The sequence below is a fragment of the Cygnus olor genome, chromosome 3 (genome assembly GCF_009769625.2).
Source record: "Cygnus olor isolate bCygOlo1 chromosome 3, bCygOlo1.pri.v2, whole genome shotgun sequence".
NCBI classification, from domain to species: Eukaryota; Metazoa; Chordata; class Aves; order Anseriformes; family Anatidae; genus Cygnus; species Cygnus olor.
The window spans coordinates 81,211,484-81,238,405 of NC_049171.1; the positions used below are offsets into that span (position 1 = coordinate 81,211,484).

At 35.5% G+C, this 26,922-nt stretch overlaps 1 protein-coding gene across 1 annotated transcript in view; it reads left to right on the top strand.

Moving 5' to 3' along the window:
- RYR2 (ryanodine receptor 2) overlaps positions 1 to 26,922 on the top strand; it is a 416,366-nt gene that overhangs the window by 223,335 nt on the left and 166,109 nt on the right. Inside the window, exons 20-26 of the mRNA XM_040551914.1 lie at positions 19 to 260; positions 2,976 to 3,168; positions 4,842 to 5,058; positions 7,098 to 7,202; positions 12,597 to 12,700; positions 17,352 to 17,435; positions 21,626 to 21,785. Of these exons, the coding sequence (XP_040407848.1) occupies positions 19 to 260; positions 2,976 to 3,168; positions 4,842 to 5,058; positions 7,098 to 7,202; positions 12,597 to 12,700; positions 17,352 to 17,435; positions 21,626 to 21,785 (1,105 nt within the window). The remainder of the gene's footprint in view (positions 1 to 18; positions 261 to 2,975; positions 3,169 to 4,841; positions 5,059 to 7,097; positions 7,203 to 12,596; positions 12,701 to 17,351; positions 17,436 to 21,625; positions 21,786 to 26,922) is intronic.

The following is a 26,922-nucleotide window of genomic DNA, read 5'->3' on the forward strand; positions in this document are numbered from 1 at the left end:
TTATGCTTTCTCCTTTAGCATGCGACCCAATATCTTTTTGGGGATTAGTGAAGGCTCTGCCCAGTACAGAAAATGGTACTATGAACTTATGGTGGACCATCTAGAGTCCTTTGTGACCGCAGAATCAACTCATCTACGAGTGGGCTGGGCTTCAACAGAGGGCTACTCACCGTATCCAGGGGGAGGAGCAGAATGGGGAGGAAATGGTGTTGGTGATGACTTGTATTCCTATGGCTTCGATGGTCTGCATCTGTGGTCAGGTAGTCTTTGCACCTTTTTTGTCTCTTATTCCTTTTTCTCTCTCTCTCTCTTTTTTTTTTTTTTTTTTTTTTTTTTTAATACAAGGTTGTTAAACTTGGAGTTCCAGTGAGGTTGTTTTTCAGCAGTGAATTGGATGTTTCAGTTGACACTTGACATATCCAGAAACAGGGTCCCATCAGAATATGTTTGAAGTTGATATTGCAAATTGAAAAATTTGTTTTATACAAAGTAATGCAGGTGGAATAATAATTTGTTTTGGCCTGTTTTTTATAGTAATTATGAAATTTTTATTTAAAACTTCAAAATACAAAAAATTATTTCTGATGAATAGTAGTCTGTATTTCTAATTCCTGTGTGATAGTGGAAGAACAGCCACAAAGACTTGATTCATAGTTATGCTTTTTGCTATACATTTTAAAACTAGATATTTTTTCTGTAGTGATGTCAACACTTTATTTGCATACATTAACTGTTTATTACATAACTTGCAAAATCATATTCCTGCCTTGTATATGGTGTGTTTAGTGTGTATTCATTGTTTAAATGTCGTTGACCCATACTGGATCATCTGTTAATAGAAATTTCTGTATGCAAGTTCTAGAAAAGCAGGACTGAGCATCCAAATTTTTTGGATTTGCTGTTGTTTCTGCAAATATCTTATTCTCTCTCCAAACTGAGTTAGCTCAGCAACATCAGAGTTATCTTTTTTGCTTGATTTTGCTAACATGCAAAGATTCCAAGGTATCATTTTGAATGGGTAATTCTACACATGGAGATTCCTAAACTTGAAAAACATTTCTACTGCAGTTTCATTTTGTTGAGGAAAAAATGTCTCCTTTGATTTTGAGAGATTATTGGGTAGTGGTAAAGTGTAGAACTGACAGGAAACTGGGTGAGGCTTGTTAGACTGGCAATTTGTGCCACTGTGTAGATATGAGCTTATTTTTTGAAGACCCCTCACAGATGAGAGAGACTTTGTTAGTGAGTCAGCTGTATGTATGATTCAGTGTCTCTGAAGATTTGAGGCATTGTGGCTAGGTACTTGGAAAAGAAGAGAGTTTTACATTTCAAAAAACTTCTCCGATCAAAATAGCAGAAGATTGTATCACAAAGTAATAATATACCCACTAGAGTGGCATCTTGATAACATAGCTGCCACTTTTGCTCTCATATATGGTGAAAATTGCTTTGGAACAATGATGCATAATTAATGGTGTCAGTAAAGATGTGTCATAATTGAGTTTGTCAGTTGAAGTATTATTAAAGAAAAAACAGAAAATAATGAGGTAACCCAAATAACTTTTGTAGTTAGGTTCACTTTTAGGGAGGAAACACAAGGTTACTTAAAATCAGAATTATTTTTCTACCTGATGGAAACTTCTTAATCAGAAATGTCACAGAATAAATGACTTAAGGGCCAAAAAGATTATCCAATAATCCATCCCAGTCAAAAAAAGTCAGACCAAATTCGTATACTTAGTTTTTAATATTAATTTCTGTTGTGGATGTGGCTGACAGATTTGAAAATATTGTTTTCCTTGACATTTTCTGTGGGAAATGTAATACATACATCTCAAACTTAGAAGGACTTGAAATAGTTGAATGTTGAAAATCATGGCCTTCCTTCTTTCTCCACAATCCCAGGCTGGTAAGTCTCTGAAACATTTTGAAAATAATCTTTGGAGAATGAAGTATTTACTGCGTTAATGAATAGCAACAATAATTCCTACCACTGAGCTGCTGTTCTGGAACAGGTCTTTGCCAGAATCACATTTAATTTGCATTTCTTTCTTTGGTCATGCCATTACTTCTCTAATATAGAGAAGTGGAGCTCATAGAATTTTAAAGCCTAAGGCCAGAAAAGAGACTTAAATCATTTGGGTTGACTGTGTAAATCAAAGACCATTACATATTTCTTTTAAAAAGTCAGTTCTTCATTGAACCCAATGACCCCTATATTTGGCTAAATTTTAATATCTAAAAAGGCATCTAGTCTCAAGTTGAACACCTTGAATACATGAAGCATCGGCTGTTTTCACTAATAGTTCTTTTAAAGTTTAGTCACCCTTGACATTTAAAAAAAAAAAAAAAAAAGCTAAGCTGCTTCTCAAAGCAGTGTTTCGTGAATATATATGCTTCAAAATTGATGTTATCTTTGATATGTGCTGGGAAAATACTAGTTTAGTGTGTGATTATGAAACCACCTAGTATCATCTGAAACAGGTTTGCAAGGGTACCATGATCTGGCCCATTTTCTGGTACAAGAACCATCTTGCTTTTCCTAAATAATTGGAGGTACAATACTTGTCCTTATCTTGAATAATGAAGGATTCTTTAGTTAAGTATACTAGGTTCCATATTACGCACTTATATTTGTTTTGCAATATGCTTTTACATGACTGTGAGGAATAAAATTTAATTTACCTGTTTTGACTCTTTATAAGGGTTATCAGTAATTATTTTCACTTATGTAAGATATAACTTAATCTTTATGATTAAAATAGCTTGATGTTTGTGTAGATGTGGTTGTGTGCTTTTCTTCACCATATTGCAAGCTTAAAATCAGGTCTTGGATTTTATAGGGTGAATTTGTGAATTAATGAATGTGTGCTCTATTGCTATGTTTCCTGTTTCTATTTTTTTTTTTTAGGCTGCTGTGAACACCTGTATGATTCTCTGAAGTTTTGCTAAATGTGTCTCCTTTGCTTCCATAGGTTGTGTAGCACGAACGGTAAATTCTCCCAACCAACATCTGTTAAGAACTGATGATGTTATTAGCTGCTGTTTGGATCTGAGTGCTCCCAGCATCTCTTTTCGGATAAATGGTCAGCCAGTTCAAGGAATGTTTGAGAATTTCAACATAGATGGCCTCTTCTTCCCGGTTGTCAGCTTCTCTGCAGGAATAAAGTTAGTATCCAGTGTAGTTTTTTTTCCTGGTCTCTTGTTTTCAGTAGATGTGAATATGCTAAATTATTTCCCTGGCTGTCTTCACTCTCATTTCCCTTCCTGACATCTGCTTCTTTGGCACAGCTCCAGTTCTTGGATAGTGAAAGCTACAAAGGAGTCCTGAAGAGATGGTGCATCTGTTATTTTTCATAGGTGCATTCAGGTGGTTTGCAGATAAGCCTTTGGAACAGCTTTATGATTTCTTAGCTGATTCTACAATGCACATTCGCTTCCAGGATAGCATTTAACATATATGGGGAAAAAAACCTATCAGTCTTTGATATTAAAAATGTTTGCCCAAAGGCACTTGTTATGAGGTGGTAACTATTATTTGGAGATATATTATCTGCATTTACCTTAAGAAATTGTGGTATGCTTTCTTTTCAGCAGGACGGATTAATAGGAATTCAGTCAATCTGTGTTCTGATTGTTGTACCAGTTTTCTATAAAATTTCAAGTCACACTTGAGGTACCAGACTTCTGCTTCCATGTTTTCAATAGTTTGAGACTATAATATTAAAAAAGTTTGTGAGAAATTCCAGCAGGAGGACTGACTTTAACAGAACTGCCAAAGGTAAAGGCTGAAAGCTGATTTCTGCTGGAGAGAAAGCGATGCTTGGTTAGAGATCATTAAAAAACTCAAATACTACAGAAACTAAATGCTAGTATCTTATTCCAGGTGCAAAATGCACTTCTTTAGACTTTCCCTTGAACAATACAGTTACAAAAGATATAGTGTGATAAAACTATAGACATGCATTTTGTGAAATGCAGAACTGTTTGCCTGTATGCCTTATCATGCTTTATTTCATGAGATAAATATTTGACAGATATTATTCATGCGCTGTATAGGACTGACAGCAATCTTATGAGACACTGCAAATATTAAAGAGGGGACAACATAATTCTGTTGCAAAGCCAGGGATTTTCTATTTTTTTTCCTTTAGAATTGAAATGTTCTAGGAAGTTATATATATATATATTTTTTTTTTTTTTCATGTAATTTCATTCATTAAATTTTTTAGGAACAAAAAAGCTATGAAAAATTCACCATTTTGTAACGAATAAAAGAATGTTTTCCCCTAGGTTTCTACTAACATGACAAGTATGTGATTTGGGGAAGAAAATATAGGAGCTGTTGTGTTGCATCCTAAATGTTTAGTGTTCTGTGAGAGAAAAGGAAGAATCATATTCTGCTGAGTTTTTAGGCTCATTTCTGAAATGAGAGAGAATGGAGAATTTCCCAATGTATAGAGAGTTGACAGGTTCCTGATTGATTACTCTGGGCTATAATCTCAGCCTTCTGAAGCTCAAAAGCCTACTGCTTATTTCATAGGCATGTCAAGCAAGCTGATCTCCTCCCCCCCCCCTCACTGATTTAGAATATTTTTATTGAAGTAGAAATTAAGTAAAAGAAAAAAAATGCTTTGTTTAATTTTCTTCTTTTTTTCACTTACTACTCCAGCACTATTTGCATTGTTTACATTTGAACTTTAACTAAACTGTAACAGTGGTTTTTTCTTTCTCTCTCTTTTTTTTTTCTTCAGTAACATTCAGAAGTTGTTAGGCTGACAAACTGATGAGGCTTGACACCAGAGGTATCTCAATTATCTAAATTAACTCTGATTTTACAGGGTACGTTTCTTGCTTGGAGGTCGCCATGGAGAGTTCAAGTTCCTTCCTCCACCTGGATATGCCCCCTGCTTTGAAGCTGTCCTACCAAAAGAGAAACTTAAAGTGGAGCATAGCCGAGAGTACAAGCAGGATCGCAGCTACACAAGAGACCTACTGGGTCCCACTCTTTCTCTGTCACAAGCAGCTTTTACCCCAGTTCCTGTGGATACTAGCCAGGTATTGAAACTAAAAGATTAAATTTCCTTATGCAAACACAGATATTATAGTGCTATCTTATTGCACATTTGTTTGAATTTACAGCTTGTTTCAAACTTGTCTTTTTTCTCAGAATTTTTCTGATACATTCCATCATTAGAAGTTGAAAACTGGAAAAAAGTCACAGGCACCACAAAGTCCATATAGCACTCACTAAAAATTTCATCTATTTCAATTCACAAACACTGCAGTGAAGAATATGTTTTGGCCTTAATATTAGAGTATACGAAAAAGAATATTTGAATTTAATGTGTTGTTTTGACAGTTGCCACTGTCTTAGAATCATAGAATCATTTAGCTTCGAAAAGACCTCTAAGATAATGTAGTCCAACTTCTTAACCTAGCACAGCCAAGTTACACCATTAAATCATGTCACTAAGCTCTACATGCATACATTTTTTGAAGACCTCCAGGGGTGGTGACTCAACTACTTCCCTGGACAGCCTGTTCCAATACTTCACAACCCTTTCAGTGAAGAAAATTTTCCTAATATCCAACCTTGCATCCCCTGGTGCAACTTGAGGCCGTTTCCGCTTGTCTTATCACTTAGTGCCTTGGAGGAGAGCCCAATCCCCACCTACCTAAAGCCTCCTTTAAGGTAATTGTAGTGAACGATATGGTCTCCTCCTATCCAGGCTAGACAATCTCAGCTCCCTCAGATGCTTCTCATAAGTCTTGCTCTCTAGACCCTTCACCAGCTTTGTTGCCCTTCTTTGGACATGCTCCAGCACTTCCATGTCCTTCTTGTGGTGAGGGGCCCAAAATTGAACACAGTAGTCGAGGTACAGCCTCACCAGAGTTGAGTACATAGGGACAATCACTTCCCTAGTCCTGCTGGCCACACTATTACTGATACAAGCCAGGATGCAGGACCTGCCTTTCATAAACCCATGCTGACTGGGCCTGATAACGTGGTTGCCCTGTAGGTGCCACATGATGGCACTCAAGATAATTTATTTAATAATGAAAATGTCTTTTTATTACACTTTAATTAAAATTACTAAAAGCTTTGTATTAAGACCTTTAGGCCAGCTTCAGCCCTATTTGTTTACTGTCCTTGCAGGTTACTGAGTGTGGCATTTGACTCATTGTGGGCAGAAACTTTAATGTGGGCATTGAAGTTGTATTTTTCTTTTTTTTTTTTTTTTTTCACGTAGTGGGAGAGAACAATAATTCTTTGTCAAGTTCTCTGATAGCAAAGAGCTTGATCTCTGAACACAGATGAAAAATAAGTTCTTTTTCCAATTCAGCAGAGTTCTAGATAATAAAAAGTTTTAGACACTATGTAGTCACATTTTTACTATATTTAGGAACTTGTGCCTGGAAAAATAACATAAGAAAGAAAAAAACCTGCTACTTAATTTCAATACGTGCTAAATACAGCATTCTACATGTGTCATTAGTTATTGCTCTGTAATACTAACAGTTAGGGTAACATTGTCAGGATTTACAGCACTGTATATTTAAGGTCTCTGGTTTTTGAGACAGAGTATCTGATTTAAAACAGAGAGTATCTGATTTAAAATTTTGGAGATAGTGACGTGCAATCCTGATTTCACTTTTTACCTGTCATCATGATCTCTCTCTTTTTATTGATGTGCATTCTCAAACATTTGTATTTGTCTGAAGTGTTTTTCAGAAAATTACTTTGGTTGTTGATTTTTTTTTTATTATTATTATCATTATTATTTTTTAATCTGAGAAATGTTATTGGTTTGTGTAGCTTCTACCTAGCTGCCAGGAACATATTCTGTGCCATTTGGAGGTATTGGTTTAAAACTGTTTTCTTTTGCTGGTCAAACTCAGGGATTTGTAAGGGCATATGTTAAAGTATTTCTGTTGATCTGGGAATTCTGTATCACTTTAATCAGTAAGAACTGAATAATTATTTAGGATTGGTTGAGGGACGTGGTTTATACAAAGTTTGATGGTTATGAAAGTCTGTGCTGCACTGTCAAACAACTTCTCTGTAACAGCCTCTTTCTCTCTTTTCTCTTTAGATTGTTTTGCCTCCTCACCTGGAAAGGATTAGAGAAAAATTAGCAGAGAACATTCATGAACTTTGGGTTATGAATAAGATTGAACTTGGCTGGCAGTATGGACCAGTATGTACCTTCCAAATTATTTTTCTGTTAATTACATAGTATTATTTAGCAAATCATCTTCAAAGTGCTAATGGGACTTTTTTTTTTTTTTTTTTTTTAATTTATTATCCCTAAGGTTATTAAGGTTTTAGACCCTTTCCGCTGCAAGTAGTTGGGTAAACCAATAGTGCTTGTGTATTTCAAAAACAAAATTCTGGTATAAATGTTGTCTGATGCAGAAGCTTTCCACCAGTCTAAGGGCACAGAAAACACACAGTGGATTTTACACCTTTTATTTGTTCTTGGGCAAGAAGTTCAGTTGTTTGGTGGAATAAACCAATAAAAATCATTATTCTTGGTTCTCTTTGCATGAACTGACTGTAATAACTGTTTTAAAAGTTCCACACAAAAGGTATTCATGAAAAATAAGTATTTCTTATTTTCCAAGGTTATGAAATGCCATTAAATTTGCCTTTCTCCTTCCTTCTCTCTAACTTTTCAGGTTAATGTCTGTATTAGGTGCTTCACATCATAACTATTTTCTTATTGCTTTCCTAGTTTTCATGGAGCTTGGCAGAAAAAAAACCACATGGCTTCTGTCTTTGATACAAAATGCAATCGATTATGTTGATTAGATTTTTTAATGAATCATAAAAATAAAATAATAATAATAATAAAAGTTACTTATTTAATGGATACCAGATGGTGTTTGTGCAGAACATAAAAACACACAGGAGATACTAGATATAAAACATGTATGGATATATAGGAACATATGTATGGTATTTAAAAAAAAAAAGAAGATTTTGGTTTTCTGAAGAGTTCCGACTATGGAGGTAATATATAACTGGGCATAGGAATTGTATTTGATGCTGTATGTTGCAGTACTTAAAAAGATTTGATGAACAGAGATTTGGTGACTTTTTTTTGTTGCCTTCCTGACCACATCAAACAAACAAACAAACAAAAACAGTTAAATTAATATGACAAAACATGTTAATTGTGGGGCAATCATATCAGCCAATAATTACCATCAAGAATCTAACTGAAACTTTGAGCACTATTTTCACTTAATCAGTTAGATGAGTAGCATTAACTTAAGCAGTGATAAATGTAGTTAAGTTCAGAATGAAACAAGGTGCTAAATCTTTCAAGTTCTGCTTGCTTTCTCTGGCTTTAGTGTTATGTGGTTGGATATATTCACTTTGGAAATGTGACTGAGTGTTTGCTAATTATCTCCTTGAGATTGACTTTTTAATCATCTTGTTTTTTCATGGGAGATTTTATCAGTTCAAGCCGCTATATCCCATTCTTGTTATCTGAATTGATATATTGCAGTTACTGAGGTAAGGCATGAAACCAAATTTAGCTGGTTTAGGGGTATACATATGACTGCTCTAATCTTAATTAGATTTCTTCTTAATTCACAGCAAGATGCATGGTAGTTCTTCTGAAGGAGTGGCGTTTTTTTATCTTTAAAAGTCAGTGTTTAAAAATGTTTAAAAGCTAAAATACAGAGAATCCACAGATGTAACTGTCTCTCCAGAATATTCAGAATATATATCTGCTGTAGGTTGCATTTTATATTGTCTACCAGCTGCGTGTTCTATCAGATCACCGAAGAGATGTGCTGTATTTACTGTGCAATTACTACTGTATTTTATACCTGTAACCAAGTAACAAGCTAGCATAACAAAATTAAATTATATTCTGAGGACTTCTGTTTTAAAAAGTTTGCTTGTTTTGTTTGTTTTAGTGGTTTAATTGTGTGTGAATTTGAGTGGTATTTAGGTTCCAAACTCAAAATCATTAGATGCATCTGCATATCTTTTTTTTCTCTTAAACTTCCCTATACATATATAAACAGATACAAAAATTAAGAATTGACAGGTGTCACAAGTTCCATCACTAATGTATTTGCTAGGCATTAGACTTTATACTGTGGCTCAGAAACAACAACAACAAGGGGGGGGCTGGTAAGGCAACCTACAGAATATGTTGAATATATAATAAAAAGTATTGTATATTGTAGCTGTAGAATGAAAAAGAGTCACTGGGGGAAATTCAACTAATATTGGATGTCAGAAAAAAAATGTGAAGTCTAAGATTTAAATTGGCTACAAAGAACTAAATTGGTCTTTCTTACTGGAGACTATACTGAGTCATTTTATTGATGCACATTACCATAGGTCTTGGAAAGAAACCTGCAAATAACATTTTCAATGTCTGCTCAAATGAATATCTCTTTTTAGCTGCTAATAATTTTGATCAAGTTGCTTGACAGTTAAATTGCTTGTATTGGCTGTCCAAAGAACATTATCAAATGCAGAAAAATATCCCATTGAGATTGTGAATATTTTTCAATCCAAAACATAAACAGCTGTCTGCTGTTCAATTTGATAATTATTATATGCTTAGATGAAAATGCAAAAATGTGTTACTCAGAGATGTTATAAAGGAATGTGACTTTTTAATGAGATAAAATAAACTAGACTAAGTAGTAATGTCCAATTTAGTTATTGTTACAGAAAAACATAAAACTGTCAAGAATATGATAAATATAAATTAAATTTCAGTTACCAGGCTGTGTGCTGCTTAGCTGCTGGCTGGTTTAAGCCAGAACAGTGATCCATGTTCATATTCACTTTGTGGGTTCTCATGTAAAATTAGCACTCAGGTCTTGAATTTAGAGAAACTTTATCAATAGGATAATTTTAAGACTGTATGATTTTAAAATGAAAACCAAACAAACCCCCTATGACACCACTACTGCCTGGGACTATGCCCTGTGTCATGGAATGGTCACGTCCATACTCTTAGTTCCTATAGCTGCTAAAACATTGTGACCACTTGCATGCTGCTTACTGGGAGCATGATTTTAATACTATAAAAATGCCTGGGAATTGTTTGAAATAGAGTTATTCAGCTGGAGATAAAACCATGCTGAGGACTATTCTAATGTTTTCACAGTGTACACAGTTCTAGTCCTGTGCCTATTCTCCTACTTTGGTCTTATTCAGCTTATTTGCTTAAGTGCTGTCTGTGGTAATCAGTATCCTTTGTGTTCTATGCAGAGTGTGTGCCATACATATCACAGTTATATCCCCCTTCAGAAACGGAGCAACATCTTGAAAAGAAAGGCAACACTCAAATAGTAAAAGGAGATTTATTTTTATAGTATAAACACTTTCGGAAATATCACAACATTATTTTAATATTTAAGAAAATTCCTTCATGACTGGAGCTATATTTGCGCTCTCTGTCAAATACCATGAGAACCTGCCCCGTGACAGTGGGTTGCATTATAGCTTGAAGCCATGGAGCTGCTGCACACCTAGTATTTTGAGAATTACAGAACACCCAGATTATAGGGCTACTTGCAGTCTGTTATGTATTTGATTTACTTGGCTGGTTGTACAACAGAAGAGACCATGACTACATGCTTCTTCTGATAGTTCTGAAGCTAGTTAAGGAAATGTGGCCATGAAAACAAGTCAGTTTACTGCTTCCGGTCATCATAAAACAAAGAGAAGAAAGTAACAGACAACTATAGCATATTTCTCTCTATTTGCATACAAAGGCAGGTCTGTTGTGTCACTTTTGAACTTCTCAAAGCAACAAGTGTTGAGCCTACTACTTCTGAAGTTAGCAGCTCTGTCCTGAGTTCCATCTCATCACTGGATCATATGGGGTCAGTACTGATGAAGGAGGTGTAATATGGAGGAGAAGTTTGGTGTCATTGAAAAGGAGTAGATAATTCATATTCTTAAGCTCTGTGGAAGTGGAAGACACCCATTTCTAGGGTACTTTGCTGTGTCTTAGCCAAAGATGCCGTAATAGTGCATCTAACTGCTCTAATAGTGTATGTGCAGCCAGAGAGCTGTAGGTGTTTCCAGCTCTTGCAGCAGCACAAGGCACTACATGAATAGGCTTGCTTCTCCTCAGGATCTATTGAACTGATTTTTTTTTTTTTTGAGAGCTATCAGAGAGTCAAATCACAGGAGCATGTATATAGGGTTGTGATGTCCTCTCCTATGTCAAGCTGTTTCTCGCTACCTATCACCCTGTGGGTGGAATTGCTGAAGTGTTCCCCAACCTGCACCTGGTAAAGTGAAACAGATTAACTCTCAGTATCTTGTTGGCTGTTTCCCTTGAAAGCTGCAGAGGTGATAACATCTTCAGTAGCACAGTTGTTGTTTGTCAAGCAAATAATAATTCTGCACATCCTCGCTGTCAGGAAAAAGATATGCTTGGATTTATTTCTCTCCACAGATCCATCACTTGAACCTTGTTATAAAAGCTTTGTTTAAAAAACAAACAACTTCCTTACAAATTAGTGGCTGCCTTATATGTAGTTCATTGTCTTGAAAGTACATTGGCTTTTAATTTCAAGTCTATACGCTTTGAAAATAAGTAAACTGAAGCTCTAAAAACAAGTGGCATTGAAAAAAATGACAACCCTTGTCATTTTTTTCCTGCATTCCGACTCTGTTTTGAAAAAATGTTTTCATATAAGTGTAGTCTCAAGTGAGCAAGTATCAACATTTTCGTTTGCATCTTTTAGCTAATATTTGCAAATTATATTTATTTTATTTTTTTTGTAATCAAGCCTTCTTGCAAGACAGCCTTTTTAGATTTTATTGACTGAGCAATGTGTTCTAGAATGTTGAAGATAGAAATCTGAGAGCAGTAGAATGCTCAGCGATCTTGGCATCTCATGTTGCCCTTCCTAATTATGACGAATATTAGGCTAAAAGTATGAATATGAAGTGTTGGTTAAAAATGTTATGGATTGAAGTTTTATGTTGGTAAAAGGTAGGGTTTTGTAAATTATGGTCTTCATGACTGCTGTTCCTACAGTAAAATTAAATTCATGTTCCAGTTATTTGTGACTGCTGAATGGTTGAATTCTGTTTGTATGCCACTGAACATAACTTAAAGAAACATTCACTGAATTTAAAAGATAGGGTAAATTTATCCTTAATTCTGTATATTGTTACATTCACTAATTACCTCAGTACTATTCAGATGAGCATATTTATACAAATTGGATACATAATTTTTCAAACACTGTGCTGAAGATGAGTTGTTATTTTATAGCTATATGTCAAAACATAATGAATTGAGCTATTCTTGAAATTTGCTTATTTGTTGTGAACTTTTGTATGATGATGTGTACAAGTCAACACATGTTCCACTTGAGATCAGTTTGCAAATACAAATCTTGCCTTACCTGAACAGAATGCTTATACTATGAGAAATAGTCTGAGAATACAGACTTTTTCTTTTTTGAAGTGCTTTTCAGTTTGCATAATGCTGACAAGATCATCCTGAAGTACTTTGTGTTTTGAACTGTTTTTAAATTTCAGGTAGTTTTTAAGACATGCTAAATTTATTTCTTTACTGTCTTTTCAGGTTAGAGATGACAACAAAAGACAACACCCATGCTTAGTGGAGTTCTCAAAATTGCCAGAGCAGGAGAGAAATTATAACCTGCAAATGTCACTTGAAACACTGAAGTAAGTTGCTTCAAACTTCTAAAGCTTACAGTAGCATTTCCTCAAACCTAAGGATTTGCAGTTTCCATAATTATAATTTGACATGTAGTGTTTCTTACTGGGTGATGGCAGTAACATGAAAAAGGAGAGTCAGATCCATCAATGAATGATGTGTTTGGCACTGCAAATGGCTTTGATAAAATTTCTTTCAATGTCTCTGGAAGTTTTAGCCTGTGTAAGTAACAAATGACCTCTGTTAGCTTGTGTTAGTGCAAATACATAGTGATAAGCCTTTTTTTTTTTTCATTTCATAAATTGTTTTGTTATTGTGGTAGTGCTGATTATGAAATGACAACTCCAGCAGATTTTGTCTAGCTTGGAGGAAGGAGAAATAGATCCAAGCTTTGAAAAAACTCTTTATTTCTTGTTTGGTGTACTTCCATTTAGTTTAATTAGTTTTAATTTTCTCTGTTGATGAAGCATACTTTGATAATCGATAGATATTTTTGGACATGACTAACAATAAGTTATTTCTGTATCTGTGCATATTGCCATACAGCAGTAGTATGCATTGTGGATGAGCTGTTAGACGTGTGAATTTCATGGCAGCTCTCCAGTTGGAATGCTAGAAAATTTCAGTGGGATGTTAATGGGTATGTTCAAGTAATCTAGTTATCTGACTTACAAAGAGGCAATTTTTCAGCTCAGCTTTGTCAGTCAAGCAGATGTGAATTCTTATTTTTCTGTGAATGCATTGGAAATCTATTAGCCAAAGTAATTTCTCACATATTTTTTCCACTGTATTACCAACACATAAAAATAGTTCTCAGAACTAATAAATATATGATTCTTCAGTCACTCCTATTTGCAATCTATTGAAATCATATTTCATGGTAAAATATAGTTGCATTTTCCTGTACATAGCATTAATAAAGGTGACTTTTGTTTTAATTCAGAGATAAATTTCATTCAGAGAGAACTTGAACTCCTTTGGAGGCAAGAAAGTAAATTCAAATTTGTCTTCAGCAAGGTACTAGAATTTCAAGGAAATTTTGAGGCTCCTTTCAACACAATAATGTGCTAAGAATCCAGAATAGCTTCTTCTTTTCCAATTTTGAGCCTAAGAAATATATCATCAACTTTTCCTGCAGATGCATCTTTTGCTGGATTAATCTATATAATAGGACTCAGGCTTATCATTAAAATAATACCCTCAGTATTAAATGTACACTCATAATGTTTCACTAAATATTAAACAAATTTTAGTATTCCTTACGTCATTACTGATTCAGGACTAGTGGTTTTCTAATCCAACCCTGACTGTATAAACCCATTTGGCTGTATAAACATAAATTATGGATTTCTTCTATTTTAGTAATTTTTTTACTTAATATCGAGAGAGCCTTTTTATTAAATGGATAGTATCCAAAACATAAAGCTTTCTGTGGATTTCAAAATTCATGATTTACTGAGTTTAGTCTTCATTTTGTTGTATTAGTCCCTGTTTTTCTGAAGTATGCAGTTCTAATTTTGCAGTATCATGTTGTATTTGTCATGTAGATATCTTCTGTTCAGGGACTAGGAAATGAGCGTCATGGTCGTTTCATTTCTGCAAGCCTGCAAGGTTGAAAAAGTTAGTCTACTAACCCATTCTAGATAATGCATGTTGTGATGACTCGAATTGTAAGCTACTGGTTCTTTACGTGGTATTTCATATTTACTGGCAGTCAACTTCAACAACAGACAGTGGAGAAGAGGGAAAGAGAATGTTCTTTTAAAACTTCCTCTAATCAGCTACATGCTATAGTCTTTAAAATTTGCTCCAAACTGTGTACTTCATTCTTGAAGGTGTTGCAAGGCATCAAGAATTAACTTCTTACTGTAATTGTTTTTTGTTGTTGGTTTGTTGCCAATTTTGCTGTCAGCTATATTAGATGAGAGGCAGAAAACAAGAAAGTTCTGAGTCACATTATCTGACACAGCATTTCAATATCTTGAGATCTCTGTATATTTTTCAGTATGATTGAATACTTTCATGAAGTATAAAAATGATATACTATATGAAATGTCAAGATTCAGGAATGAGTTACCTCTGAAAATGTCATTGGTCTGAAATATGCTTGCTCATATTGTTTCTGCACATTTTTATATTTGTTGTGTAGCTTGATCGTTTATTCTGTTTTGATGTTTCCTATTTTATGGCTGAATTTCCCATTTCTACCTATTTACTCAGTTGTGTGCGTGATAACTATTTATATCAATATTATGCTAAGGGCTGCATTAAAAAGACTCCTTTAAGCACTTCTGGTTTTATTGTTCAGCTCTGAAGTGCTGCAGGGGTCTTTCATGCTGCACCAGTATTGATGATTCAGCCTCAAAAGTTAAACAGAGGTGTGATTAAAATCTAACTCATGGGGTCCAGATGCCTTTTAATCCTGCTGTGACTCTCTGACTTGAATTTGCTCTGTCCAGCTGGAGGCAAAGTAGGGTTCAATTTCCTGTCTTACATTAAAAGAAAATTAGGGTTAGTGGGGCTTAGCTCCTCTGTACTGCTTTCCCCTGTTAGATATGTTCTGTTACTTATGCTGGTGATAACTGTATGGGAATCAGGTATGGTTTATGCCAATTGAAATATATCTGCATGGAGCATTTTTAACAAATTATGTGTTTTGCAGGAAGTGGCCACTGCATGTTGATTTCCTGGTGTTTGATTTAACTATGTAATTTTACGTTGGGATTCACAGACCATAACAATAGGGTTTACTTCACATAGCTAGCACTAAAAATCCACTTTAAAAGTCTCCGTGAAACATATGATTCATCTGCCAAGAGATATATGCCTAGAGCAGTATTTATGCTCATTTTTTCCCCAGTCAGTTCAAGAGCAATAAATATAGTTAGAACAAGACCAGAAAATATTGTTTTTATATAGAGACAAGAACAAATCAAAACCTTGTATTGTAGCTTCCTTCAACATTGTTAAAACTGGGACTGGAGTCCAAGCTTTACACGTGCAATTTCTCTTGTGTAACCAGTCAAAGAATGGGTATTGCTCTCAGCTTTTGAGAAACTTCTGATCTGACACCAAATTGTCCTATTGACTTTTGCCCGGTATTTATTTTCATTTTACTGTTAATATTTTAGTAGTGCACCTAGGTTAAAGAAGCTAAAACTTGATAACCCAGTACTGAAATTAAGAGCAGGAACAAATAGTTGATGAGTTACAGATCAAGATGGATCTTGATATAAATCCTCAAGATGAATGAGATTTAAGAATTACATTGCTGGATAACATGAATGTATGGAAAGGAGGAGGTTTGAAGTTATGAGAAAGCTAATTAATATTGTCAGCCCTGTTTTGAGGTCATATAGTGACTGTTTTCTGAAATAAGCTTCATCTTACAGGGTCAGGCCAGAATATTGTGCCTGGGTCAGCAGCTCTGTGGTAGAAGCCCTGTGGTCCATAGCACCCTGTATCTAGCTTGAAAGTGGATCAATGTGTAACATCCATACTGAGCATTGTGATGGCTGTTTTGGTCTAATGCTTATAGTGTATTCTGGTGTCAGCCCTCTCTTTAGTAGTGTAGCCTAACAAAATCCAAATCCAATTAAAATCTGAATAACAGCCTCTTCCTAAAGAAGGCATGTTTTAAAGATAACAGGTGACATTTCCTGCCTGTTCTCCTTTCTTCAGTTTCGAAGTGTTGTGGATTAGCCCTGGCAGGCAGCTAAGTACCACGCAGTCGCTCTCCTTAGTTGGGGTGAGGAGAGAATTGGAAAGGTAAGACTGTGAGAACTCATGGGTTGAGATAAAAACAGTTTACCAGATAAAGCAGAAGCTGCATGCGCAAGCAAAGCAAAGCAAGGAATTCATTTGCTACTTCCCATTGGCAGGCAGGTGTTCAGGCACCTCCAGAAAAGCAGGACTCATCACGCCTAGCGGTTTCTTGGAAAGACAAATGCCATCTCTCCAACCATCCCCCACCTCCTCACCCTCTCCCCAAGCTTTTATTGCCAAGCATGACATCTTGCAGTATGGAATATCCCTTTGGTCAGTTTGGGTCAGCTGCCCTGGCTGATCCCCACCCTCAGGCCCCCTGCTGGCAGGGCAGCAGGAGAAGCAGAAAAGTCCTTGTTTCTGTGTAAGCGCTGCTCTGCAACAAACAAAAACATCGGTGTGCTATCAACACCATTTTCATCAAAAATCCAAAACACAGCATCACACAAAACTTCACAAAGAATATTAACTTCATCCCATCCAAAACCACAACAGAAGAACCATGACATAGCAGAAAAAGGTTTTGATATACAGCAGTCTGAATAGGTATGTAAGCCATAGACATAGGTATATGAAGCAGAAAAATATATTTCAACTGCAGGTAATCTTTCAACTGATGCCCCACACAGAAGAAATAAATGATATGATAGTTCCATTTTGAAGTACTCCACTCATATTTTTACTAAGCTGTTTAGGAACATCTTGTGGCATTTTCTTAACATCACCAAAAAGCTTATTACATATACAAAAAAAATGGTGTTGATCTCTCTCTGTTCTACACTGTTGTCATTCCCATAGGTCTCATTTGTTTGTTGTATGGTGCTGTTTATATACCCAGGAACAACTCAATATAGAAACACTGGCAGTAATTTATCTCTGATTCCTGTGTTCCAGAACCCTGCTGGCATTAGGCTGCCATGTTGGAATTGCTGATGAACATGCTGAAGAAAAAGTGAAAAAAATGAAACTTCCGAAGAAGTAAGTTGAAATTCAAATGCATCTTTTTGTTAGGTAGGATGAGTTAAGCAAACTGTTGTTATAATAATTTGATATTATATTGCTGGTTTTACAGATACTTAGCTATACATTCATACCTATGAATTTTCAGAAATTTACGCACACCGTCATCTACACTTTTACATTTAGATATTTATGATCTGATGTGTAGACCAAGTTTTTGTGTGATATATTGAAATGCCTGCCTTTCAATTCATCATTACAAAGTTGTTTTTTTTAGAGTCTACTGCAGCAACCTTTCATGGGATTTTTATGGCCAACTCATCCATATATTTTTGATATGCTACGTTCAACCCTTTTGAAAGTCGTAGAATGGCCATGTAGTGACTTGACCTCTAGAGAAGTGGTATAGCTGCCTGGTTTCTTCCCAAGTGATCAAGATTGTCAAGAGGATTGCTAGGACTGGGCTCCACTTCTGCAGCTTTGAAACAAGCTCTCATTGTCCAGCTAATGTGCCATGGCTTCTTCCTTACCAGTATGCCTCCCAGTTTGGGAATGAAAAATTTAGGAACGTTAACATAGCTGAAAGCAATGGAACTATACTTGGTGATTAGCATATCACAACCCTACGTCCCCATATGCTTGAGGTAATGATTTGTAAGCTTGTCTAGCTTAGGATAAAAGAGATTAAAAAGTGAATAAACGTAGAACAGTAAAGGTCACAGTTTCAGAAGAGAACTTCTGTTTTTTGTTATTCCAAATTTTAAATTAGAAATTCAGGTTCCTCGCTTATTTTTAAGAGCTAATAAGTGCTAGTACCACCAGTGCTGAGTTATCTTAATGTCACTGAAAGTCTTAACTTTGGATATCTGAGGTCCAACCATATACACCAAGTCAGAATTTTGATACCTTGTATACAATGGATACAAAAAAAAAAAGAAAAGAAAAGCAATTTCAAGATGTAGATACGTGTGTGTATTTGTAAGGCTAGATTTCATTTTGTGTGGGGTACAGTCCTGGAGAGAAGAAGGATTGTTCTTCTGCAGCTAAAGTAGACTTAACCATAACGAAGAGTTACAGGAGGTAGTGTGTAAAAATCTAAGGTTTTGATGGGAGAAGAGATGTCACTTCCTGTGTTCCTGTAGGTGATACAGATGTATATCCCAACACTTGGTCAGCTTTCCCATGATAATGTATCAATGGTTCTTATATCTGCCTGACACAGATGCTTTATCCTGTTATGAGAAATAACAGCAGTAGACATCACTTGAATGCAATTAGCTCATCTGCTCTACTTTCTAAGCAGTTTTGCATCTCTGCTGTGTATATTCTTGTCTTTCTTAACTCTGCTTTTTCTTTCCTGCCATCCTGTCATAACAATTAAGATTGTAAAATGCTAAGAAAACAAATCTGTATTTGTGTCACTCTTACAGAATTTTGGCATCACAGCTGCATGGGTTACAAATTGAGGAAAAGCACATTTTTAACTTAAGTTTGTGCCAGAAATCTGACGTTTCTAATACAGCATAACTTAACAAAAATTCTTTTTTGGACCGGTTTGAACAATAGTTTAAAGTGCACTGCAAATACAGTTTTTGTTGCTGTAATTTCTCTTTTTATTACAAAGTTTTTTCCAGGTATAACTTTACATTGGGTTATTGAACAATCCAAACTTAAATAACCTTTACTTTGCAAATATCTCTCTGAAATATTCAAACTTTTTATTTTAATAAATTCTGAATACTTAGTATTTCTATAGGATATAAAAAAGTCAGAATTAAAAGAAAAAAGTTGACTTTTTTTCTTGTAAAACAACTCACATAGACTGCTGGAAATCTTTAATGAAGGGAGCAGAATATATACTCAAATCATTAAAAAACATACCTCTACTACTCTCTGTTAAACTTTAGGTGATAGTACAAATAAAGATTCCATAAAGCTTGTTATAAATCCATGGCAGATCAGTATGGTAGTGATAATGTGCTATTAAAGCAGCAAAATTTTCAGCTTGAAAATTATTCCAGATTGTTTTACCTACTTCTTTAAATCTATTTAGAATATAAGACCAGCAGAGATACTGAGCAAGATAGGACCAGTCATTTTACTGATTTGTAGAGACCACCAGATGACCAGACAGGAGCTGGGGCTGTTGCAAATGGTAACATCTCTCTGCAGCTCAAGACAGTTTTTGAACATGAATTTGTATGCACAGAATATTTTTGGTTTTAAGGATCCATTGATACTTATACTTCATGAATATCCATTTACATCCTGAAATAAAGTATACACATTCTCTGAGACAAAAAAACATGAACATCTTTTGAGACACCTGGTCCTTTTACCTTGCTGTTACATAGAAATATCCATGGCTATCTTAGCTTTTTAAGCACAGGAGAACAGTTATGCAGGGGATTGTGACAAGGAAGAATGCACTGCCACTCAGTGTTTCACCTGCTCTTAATTACACTTTCCCCTAGGCTCCCATCTGTGGTAGCTGGGCCCTGTCATGACCTGCGGTGGGGCCATTGGAGCTGGCTGTGTCTGGTACCGGGCAGCCACAGCCTTGCCTCACAGAGGAGCTCTGCAGCCCTCGGCCAGCACCTCACCACCGACACACATTGCACCCACTTTCTGTCTACCCCCTGCTTTGTTCTTCCTGCTTTACCTTCCCCTGTACATTTCCTGAGCAGTTGGTAGGTGTCCCACCGACTCCCTGCAACATCCGGACCATAAAGGTTACATCCTTATGAGTTGCAAAGCCCCATTTTGCCTGCAGTGCCTTGATAGTCCATCAGTTAGCAGTACTGGCCAGGTTTGCTTCTGGATGTTTCAGGTTTTCTGTCTTTGTGTTTGTCTCCCTCTTTCCTTATCATTCCAGTTTGGCAAGGCCCTTAGCAAGATAATCTGACTGAAAATAGTCTCTCACACTCATATGCTTGCCAGTTAGTGAGATTGGCCAGGTTTGTTGTCATCATTGACTCTCTTAACAGGTTTACATCTCTGTATGTTCTTGTTTATGGCTTCCCTCTTATTAGCCCTTTTGGGTTGAAAAGGCCATGCACCAGGTACGCATAAAGGAGGAGACACTATGCTTCTACATACCTTTACGTGCTGGACTGGAATGATTATTCAGTTGTTTTTACTGGGCAGTCATAATATTTCATCAAGTCATTTCTGCTTGCAAAGAATCAAAGATTTGCAACCAGACCTGTATTATTAATTTTTTTTTTTTGAAAATTTGATTGAGGGCACAGGTCAGCTGCTAACAAGGCCAAGAACTTTCTGTTGTTGTTGCCAATATTATTAGTACTGTTACTATTATTTTAATATGCTTGGCATACTACTTCAAAAGATCGAAAAACTATCAAATCCCCTTCCCTCCTACAGAGAAATGCTAGGCAAGACTCTTACGTTCTGTGTTCTGAAGACTCTGGAGCAAGAGTTGTTTTGTGTGGGTGGATCCCAATGGTGCAGCTTAGTGTTGTAGGTTTTGGTTTTAAATTCAGTAAGTCCTGGTGTATCCATTACCATGTGTGTTACATTCTTTATTGAAGAAAGCTTGGTCATAAGCAATGTGGGAGATGACTATAATTAATTCTGTGGGAACAACTTCATAAATGCAAAATATACTTCATTCTTAGGAGTGCTAAAAATAACAAGGGAACTGTTCTGAAGTCATGCTTAAGTTTTAAATATTTGCTTCTAAGATTTAAAGGTTATCTAAGGGATGAGGTATTATAAAGAAAAATTTACAATAAACAGACTTCATGTGTGATCTTGAGTAATCCATTTAACCTGTTCTGTCTCACAGTCCTATATGCAATAGGAAGAAAATATTTTCTTCCATCAGTAGGAAGTAGTTAAACTCTAATAATTATTGCAAAGTGCTCAGAGTTAATTATGATAGTGTTCATACAATTATTTAGATATATCACATCTTAATCTACTACTTTAAATGTATGGAAGTACTAAAATACTTTGGAAACATTTTAGTTCGGATCATTTGGTGTAGCTTTCATTACTACAGCTACTTCATCTGATCAAGATGCAATTAGCTTGAAAAAAAATCAAATGTCAGTATGTTATTATTCTAAAAGACAGATTATTTTTATAGAATATTGCATACTTGTCACTTCTTTCCTTTGCAATTCCTATTATTATTTATTTTTCTTACTGACAAGTAACTGCAACTTCTGTGTTTTTTTTGACAGCTACCAGTTGTTGAGTGGATATAAGCCTGCTCCCATGGATCTGAGTTTTATCAAACTGACCCCCTCTCAAGAAGCTATGGTGGATAAACTAGCAGAGAATGCTCACAATGTGTGGGCAAGGGACCGTATCAGGCAAGGCTGGACCTATGGTATCCAGCAGGTAAGTGCTAACTTCAGTCACTTAAGAAAGCACTTATTTATTGAGATATTTCACAGTTAAATGAGAATAATTGGTACACAAGAGCAGGAATAAGCTTCTAATGAATGCTAGTCTGTCAGTCAAGAGAGCAAAAATATGTAATTAAAGCAATCCTTTTGCTAGATCTTCTAGCAATACAAGACTGCTTTTATAAGCAGGGAAAAAAAAGTTGGTTGTGTATTCTTTTATGGTATCTGTATCTCAGTGTGAGAAAATTGCATGCAGGAAGCTAATATGTTTTAGTATTTTAGGAAATGTAATCACTGACTTTCAGTAGGGGTATCATTTAAATGTTGGCAATCCTGGAAATTGAATGTTTTTGCTGATCCAGCAAAAACAGAATGTGAACTTCTAGTAAGCACTTTGCTAACATATTTCTGGTAAAAGCAATATGTAACTGAGAATAGTTAAGCCAGTCTCCAAGTTCCAGGCCTACTTGTTATCTTGTTTCAGTGAGTAGGAAAGCTATATGGTAGGTGTCAGGATGTGTTGTAAAGGAGTGGAATAAAAATTAAGCATGGTGGATTGTTAACAGCAAAATTCATGGTCTTTGTTTTCTTTCTTTTTTTTTTTTTTTTTAAAGTCAATGAGTACAGTAATTACAATAAGTAATTTGTTGCTTTTCAAAGCAGCTGCTATATTAGTTTTCCCTTACGAGTCATATTTTCTATTCTTTTTGTGATTATCTTTGAATTTTATATAGGGAAACCTATCTTCTGTTAGTAAGTGTGTGGTAGCATATCACAGCGAAATTTTAGTAAAATCCACCCTCTGGGAGAAAATACGAGTTTTCATGGATTTGCGCTGTGCATTTTTTTTTTGCAAAAATGAAAAACACTGTTTTGTGGGTACATCTTATTTCCAGCCTACAAAGGTGTTTTCATTTTTGACAAAAGTTCTGATTATATATTTCAGTTCAGCACATTTCAAGTTTTGTTTTTGTACAGGAACCCAGCTCATTCTATTTGCAAAGCTCTTGCATAAAAGAAATCTGATTTTATATATTTCAAATTAGTTGCTTCAACTCATCACATACTGGCAAAAATACATTTATGCAACTAATTATATGCCATATAGCATTTCAGCATTGTCCATTAAAGTATCTTACTGTAAAGCTATCATTTAGGTACTTTGTAAGCTATTTAAAAAATCTACATTCTGTATTTGGGTCTAGGCACACTATGAACCAATTCTTGTGTTTGCAGACTGGAATATGTACAGTATCCCCTACTATATAGACACTGAAGATGACTCAGTCTTGGTGCAACTCTCTGCTTACAACAGGATTAAATTTGCCCCTAATACTGCACCTTTAAATAAGGGAAGATGGCCCTTTGAAGTGGTGTTAACATTTCTGTTAGAATATTAATCATGAGAAGTTTTGGAAGTGATGATTCTCTTCTCTGTTGCCAGGTAGGGGGAGCAGATTGATTCATTCTTGAACCCACTGCTATAATCCTATGTTTATGGAGGCAGTGCACAATTTGCCTGTAGAATGAGTGTCTGTCTCAAGATTCTCCTAAGAAATATTTCTGATATATTAAAGAATGAACTCAATAATTTACACTATGCCTCCTGTAATTTTTTTTTCTCCCAGAAGCCAAACATTTTCAATGCAGGGTGTTGCCAATCAGAGAATTTGAAATGAATGAAAGTTGGGAAATTTTTACAGCTTTGATAAAACGACTAACAAAAGTTAAATTTATCTTTGTAACAGATTATTTGTTAAGATGAAGTTAAGAAATTACTGGGATCAAATGCATCTGTTTGCTAATTACATTTCTAAGTAGCATTGGGAAATTCAAATCCACATATGTAGTAAATAAGGTTTCTTAGACCTTGAGTCTAGTTTAACCTACTCGGTGTATGTGTGCATCTTTGAAAAAAAAACAAATAACGTTGCTGTATTTGTTGGAGTGAATTTTCAGTTAAATTACATGTTTTCTGAATTAGTGAGATATAATGTGAAAAAGGCAGCTAAATGATGATGTCAAAGATTTCTTGAGTGTTATTAGGTTGGTAATGATAAGCAAAAGAATATAACGGAAGTGGGAGATGGAGAAAAAGATTTCTCCTTTACATTTACACAAGTTATTTATACACTGTCCTTATATATGTTTTGACGTGTCTGTTGATATAGAAGATTCTGCTTTTGAAGAGCCTTCATGTGATAATAAATAATTATGAGTTTTATTATGGTCCCTGAAAGATAGCAGAGCTGCTCCCAGGCTACAGCTTTGGTTTAAAAAAAAAAAAAATCATTAGACAAATGCACTAAGGCATGTAAACACCTCAAATCAAACACTGCTACTAAATTTCAGAAGAATCCTTAACTCTTTCTTAAGTTGTTAGTGCTGTACTTAGGTAAAACTGACCTTACCATTGAATCTAAAAATGCTGTGGCATTGTGGAGGCTCACTGGAAGAGAGCAGAGAGAAAGAGGAGGACTTTATCTACTCACTGGTCAGCTGCCTGTGTTTTATCCTCTGACTTAAATTACTGTCCTGGAGGCTAGACTGGAACTTGGACCTTTCCTAGACTCCTTGCCCTACTCACTGGATGACAGAGCTCAACATGCAAATGAAATCTACTCTTGGATACTACAAATGATAGTCTGCTGTTGAGAATATTTGTGGAAGATAGAGGTATAGTTTTGAACACTTTAGGCTTGTAATTACTGAACTGTGTAGGTATATAAATCCTTTTGATGGCCAGGGACTGATTGTTATATATAGAGATCTATCACTTGGACCTAGTAAATACTAAATTAAGATTATAAGCCCTTTGTTAGGTTTTCTGAGATGCTTAAAGAAGACGGAATGAATCAGGTTCTGATTTTGACTACCAGGTCATCCTCTGAGAGACTTAGAGGAAAGCGTTCTCTGAATCTCGACTGGGCCTAGGTATATGATCGATATTGAACAGTTCTTCCCTACCAAGAGAAAGACAATTATAGGTGTAAAAAGAAGAACCTAGAGAATTTAAAAATAAAAAGCTTAAATGGCTATGAATCCAGATACACTTATGGTTGGAAAGCCTCTTAATTGGGGTTGCAAGTTTGCAGTCTTGGATACTTCTGCTTTAAACAATCAAATATTTTGTTGGGTCTGATTCATTCCAACTGAAGACTTCTTTGTGCTGAGTGAGCACTGTTGTTGAGAATGTAATGCAGTGGTGGAGTGAGCAGTGTCATAGTTATGGTTTCAACATATTCAGGTTGTTAAAGACCATCGAGACCTCAGGAATGTTCGTGAACTTCAGGAGGCAGATTGGCAAGATTATCAGTATTCTCTACTCCCCGTGTTAAGCAGACAAATTACATTAGTCTCATTTATGGGTTAGTGGATGTATGATGTCCTTGAAAACTTTACCACCAAAAGTATGTCCTGTGGAAGCCATGCTTTGGGTTTTGATGTTGATTTGCTCTTAATTCAATTCTTTTTCTCTTTTCAAAATAAGTAATTTTATTTTCTTCTGTAGAAATGACAGGCAACTGAATTCCAAAAGTGCATACAATGTTCAGACAACAAATACTATTCATTAAAAGTCGAAAGAGGAGAGCAGAACAGCAAGCTGCCCCTTTCTGGGTGCAGTGCTAAGGTGCTTCTCATTCAGTTGGCACGCTTACCATATGGCAAGCTGCTAGGTGTTGTCCATGCTGCTGTATGCTTTTGCTTGTCTCCAACAATGTGTTTGTTTCATGGGCTACATTTTCTCATCCCATCAAATTACTGTGACATGTTACAATACTGTAATAAAGTGACATGGTGCTATACTGTGTAATACTGTAAACAGATAATACAGAGCTGTGAAATAGTTTCCTAAGGAAAAGAAATTTACAGAGGTTTGAAAGTAGATGAAGTAATGACTGGGAAATATGTTATAAACAGCAATCATACTGTACTATGGATTAGATGATCTAGAAGATCTATTCCATTATGAATGCTTCATGGTTTTGGGATTATAAAATATGAAAAATTAAAGGGATACTGTCAAGTAGTTCATGTATAACCCATTTTTTTCTTGTTATAATCTGATGGGGAAAATGCCTTCCATGTTCCACACTTTTTCTTCCTCTAAATCCACCACTGCTTGTCAGGATTTTTTTGTTTACAAGTGATCACTGCTGTTTGTGCGTGACTATATACAGTATTTTTGTTCTGCTGCTGCAGAGCCAACCAGTCAGCCAGCAGAGGGAGCACAAGTTAACTAATAAATCCTGCTCCCAGAACTGTGTTGACAGCTGTGATGACACTGATCGCAAACAAGTATTTTTCAGTAGGACAGGGTAGCTTGTTGCTCCATGAAAGGAGCAGGAGGAACGAAACAGGTGGGAAAATACAAATTTATACTTACAAAAACATATTAAATATCAAGGGTAAGTGGAAAAACAAGCACAAAATCAGTATGAAATGTACTTGACAGTGTCCCTTTAAGGGAGAAAATGGTTGCCTACCAGTTTGTCTTCTCTGAACTGGGGAACTGGTAAATGACTGAAGACAGATAAGACAGATAGATACAGACAAAGGAGCAATATATCCTTGGTGTAAGTCAATTAAAGTAATCACATTTCTGCTATGAGAGAGGGCTTTTAAAAATATTCTACGTGTATAGATTTTGACGTTTTGTACCATCATAATTCCCTGAGTTACTTAACTTGTTTTTTGAAAAGGGATTTTCCATAACAAGCTGATTGAAAAATAGCATTGAAGTATAAAAGGATGCATTTGTGACTAAAGCTTCACAATAGAGTGGAAAATATTCAGAACTCGCCTGTGAACTTACAGTGTTGGTTCTAATTGGCATATATCTGTTGTCAAGGCATATATTGCACATAAGTCTGTGGTATTATTTATACAGGAGCAACTCGACTTTTCTTTCTGCTTTACTTACATAAAAGAGACAAGCTCAGAGATCACAAAGCAAATGAAAAGAATTTCAAGCTGTCTTCTTGCACTTACTGAATATATGACTTTTAAGTCCCCATACTGATTGTGGGAGTCGCATCCAGAGATTCTGACTTTTAGATTTTGGTTGTATGTATTATTACTTACGCAGATAGCTTAGTCAAAGGATGTTTTGCTTTTTCTGCATGTTG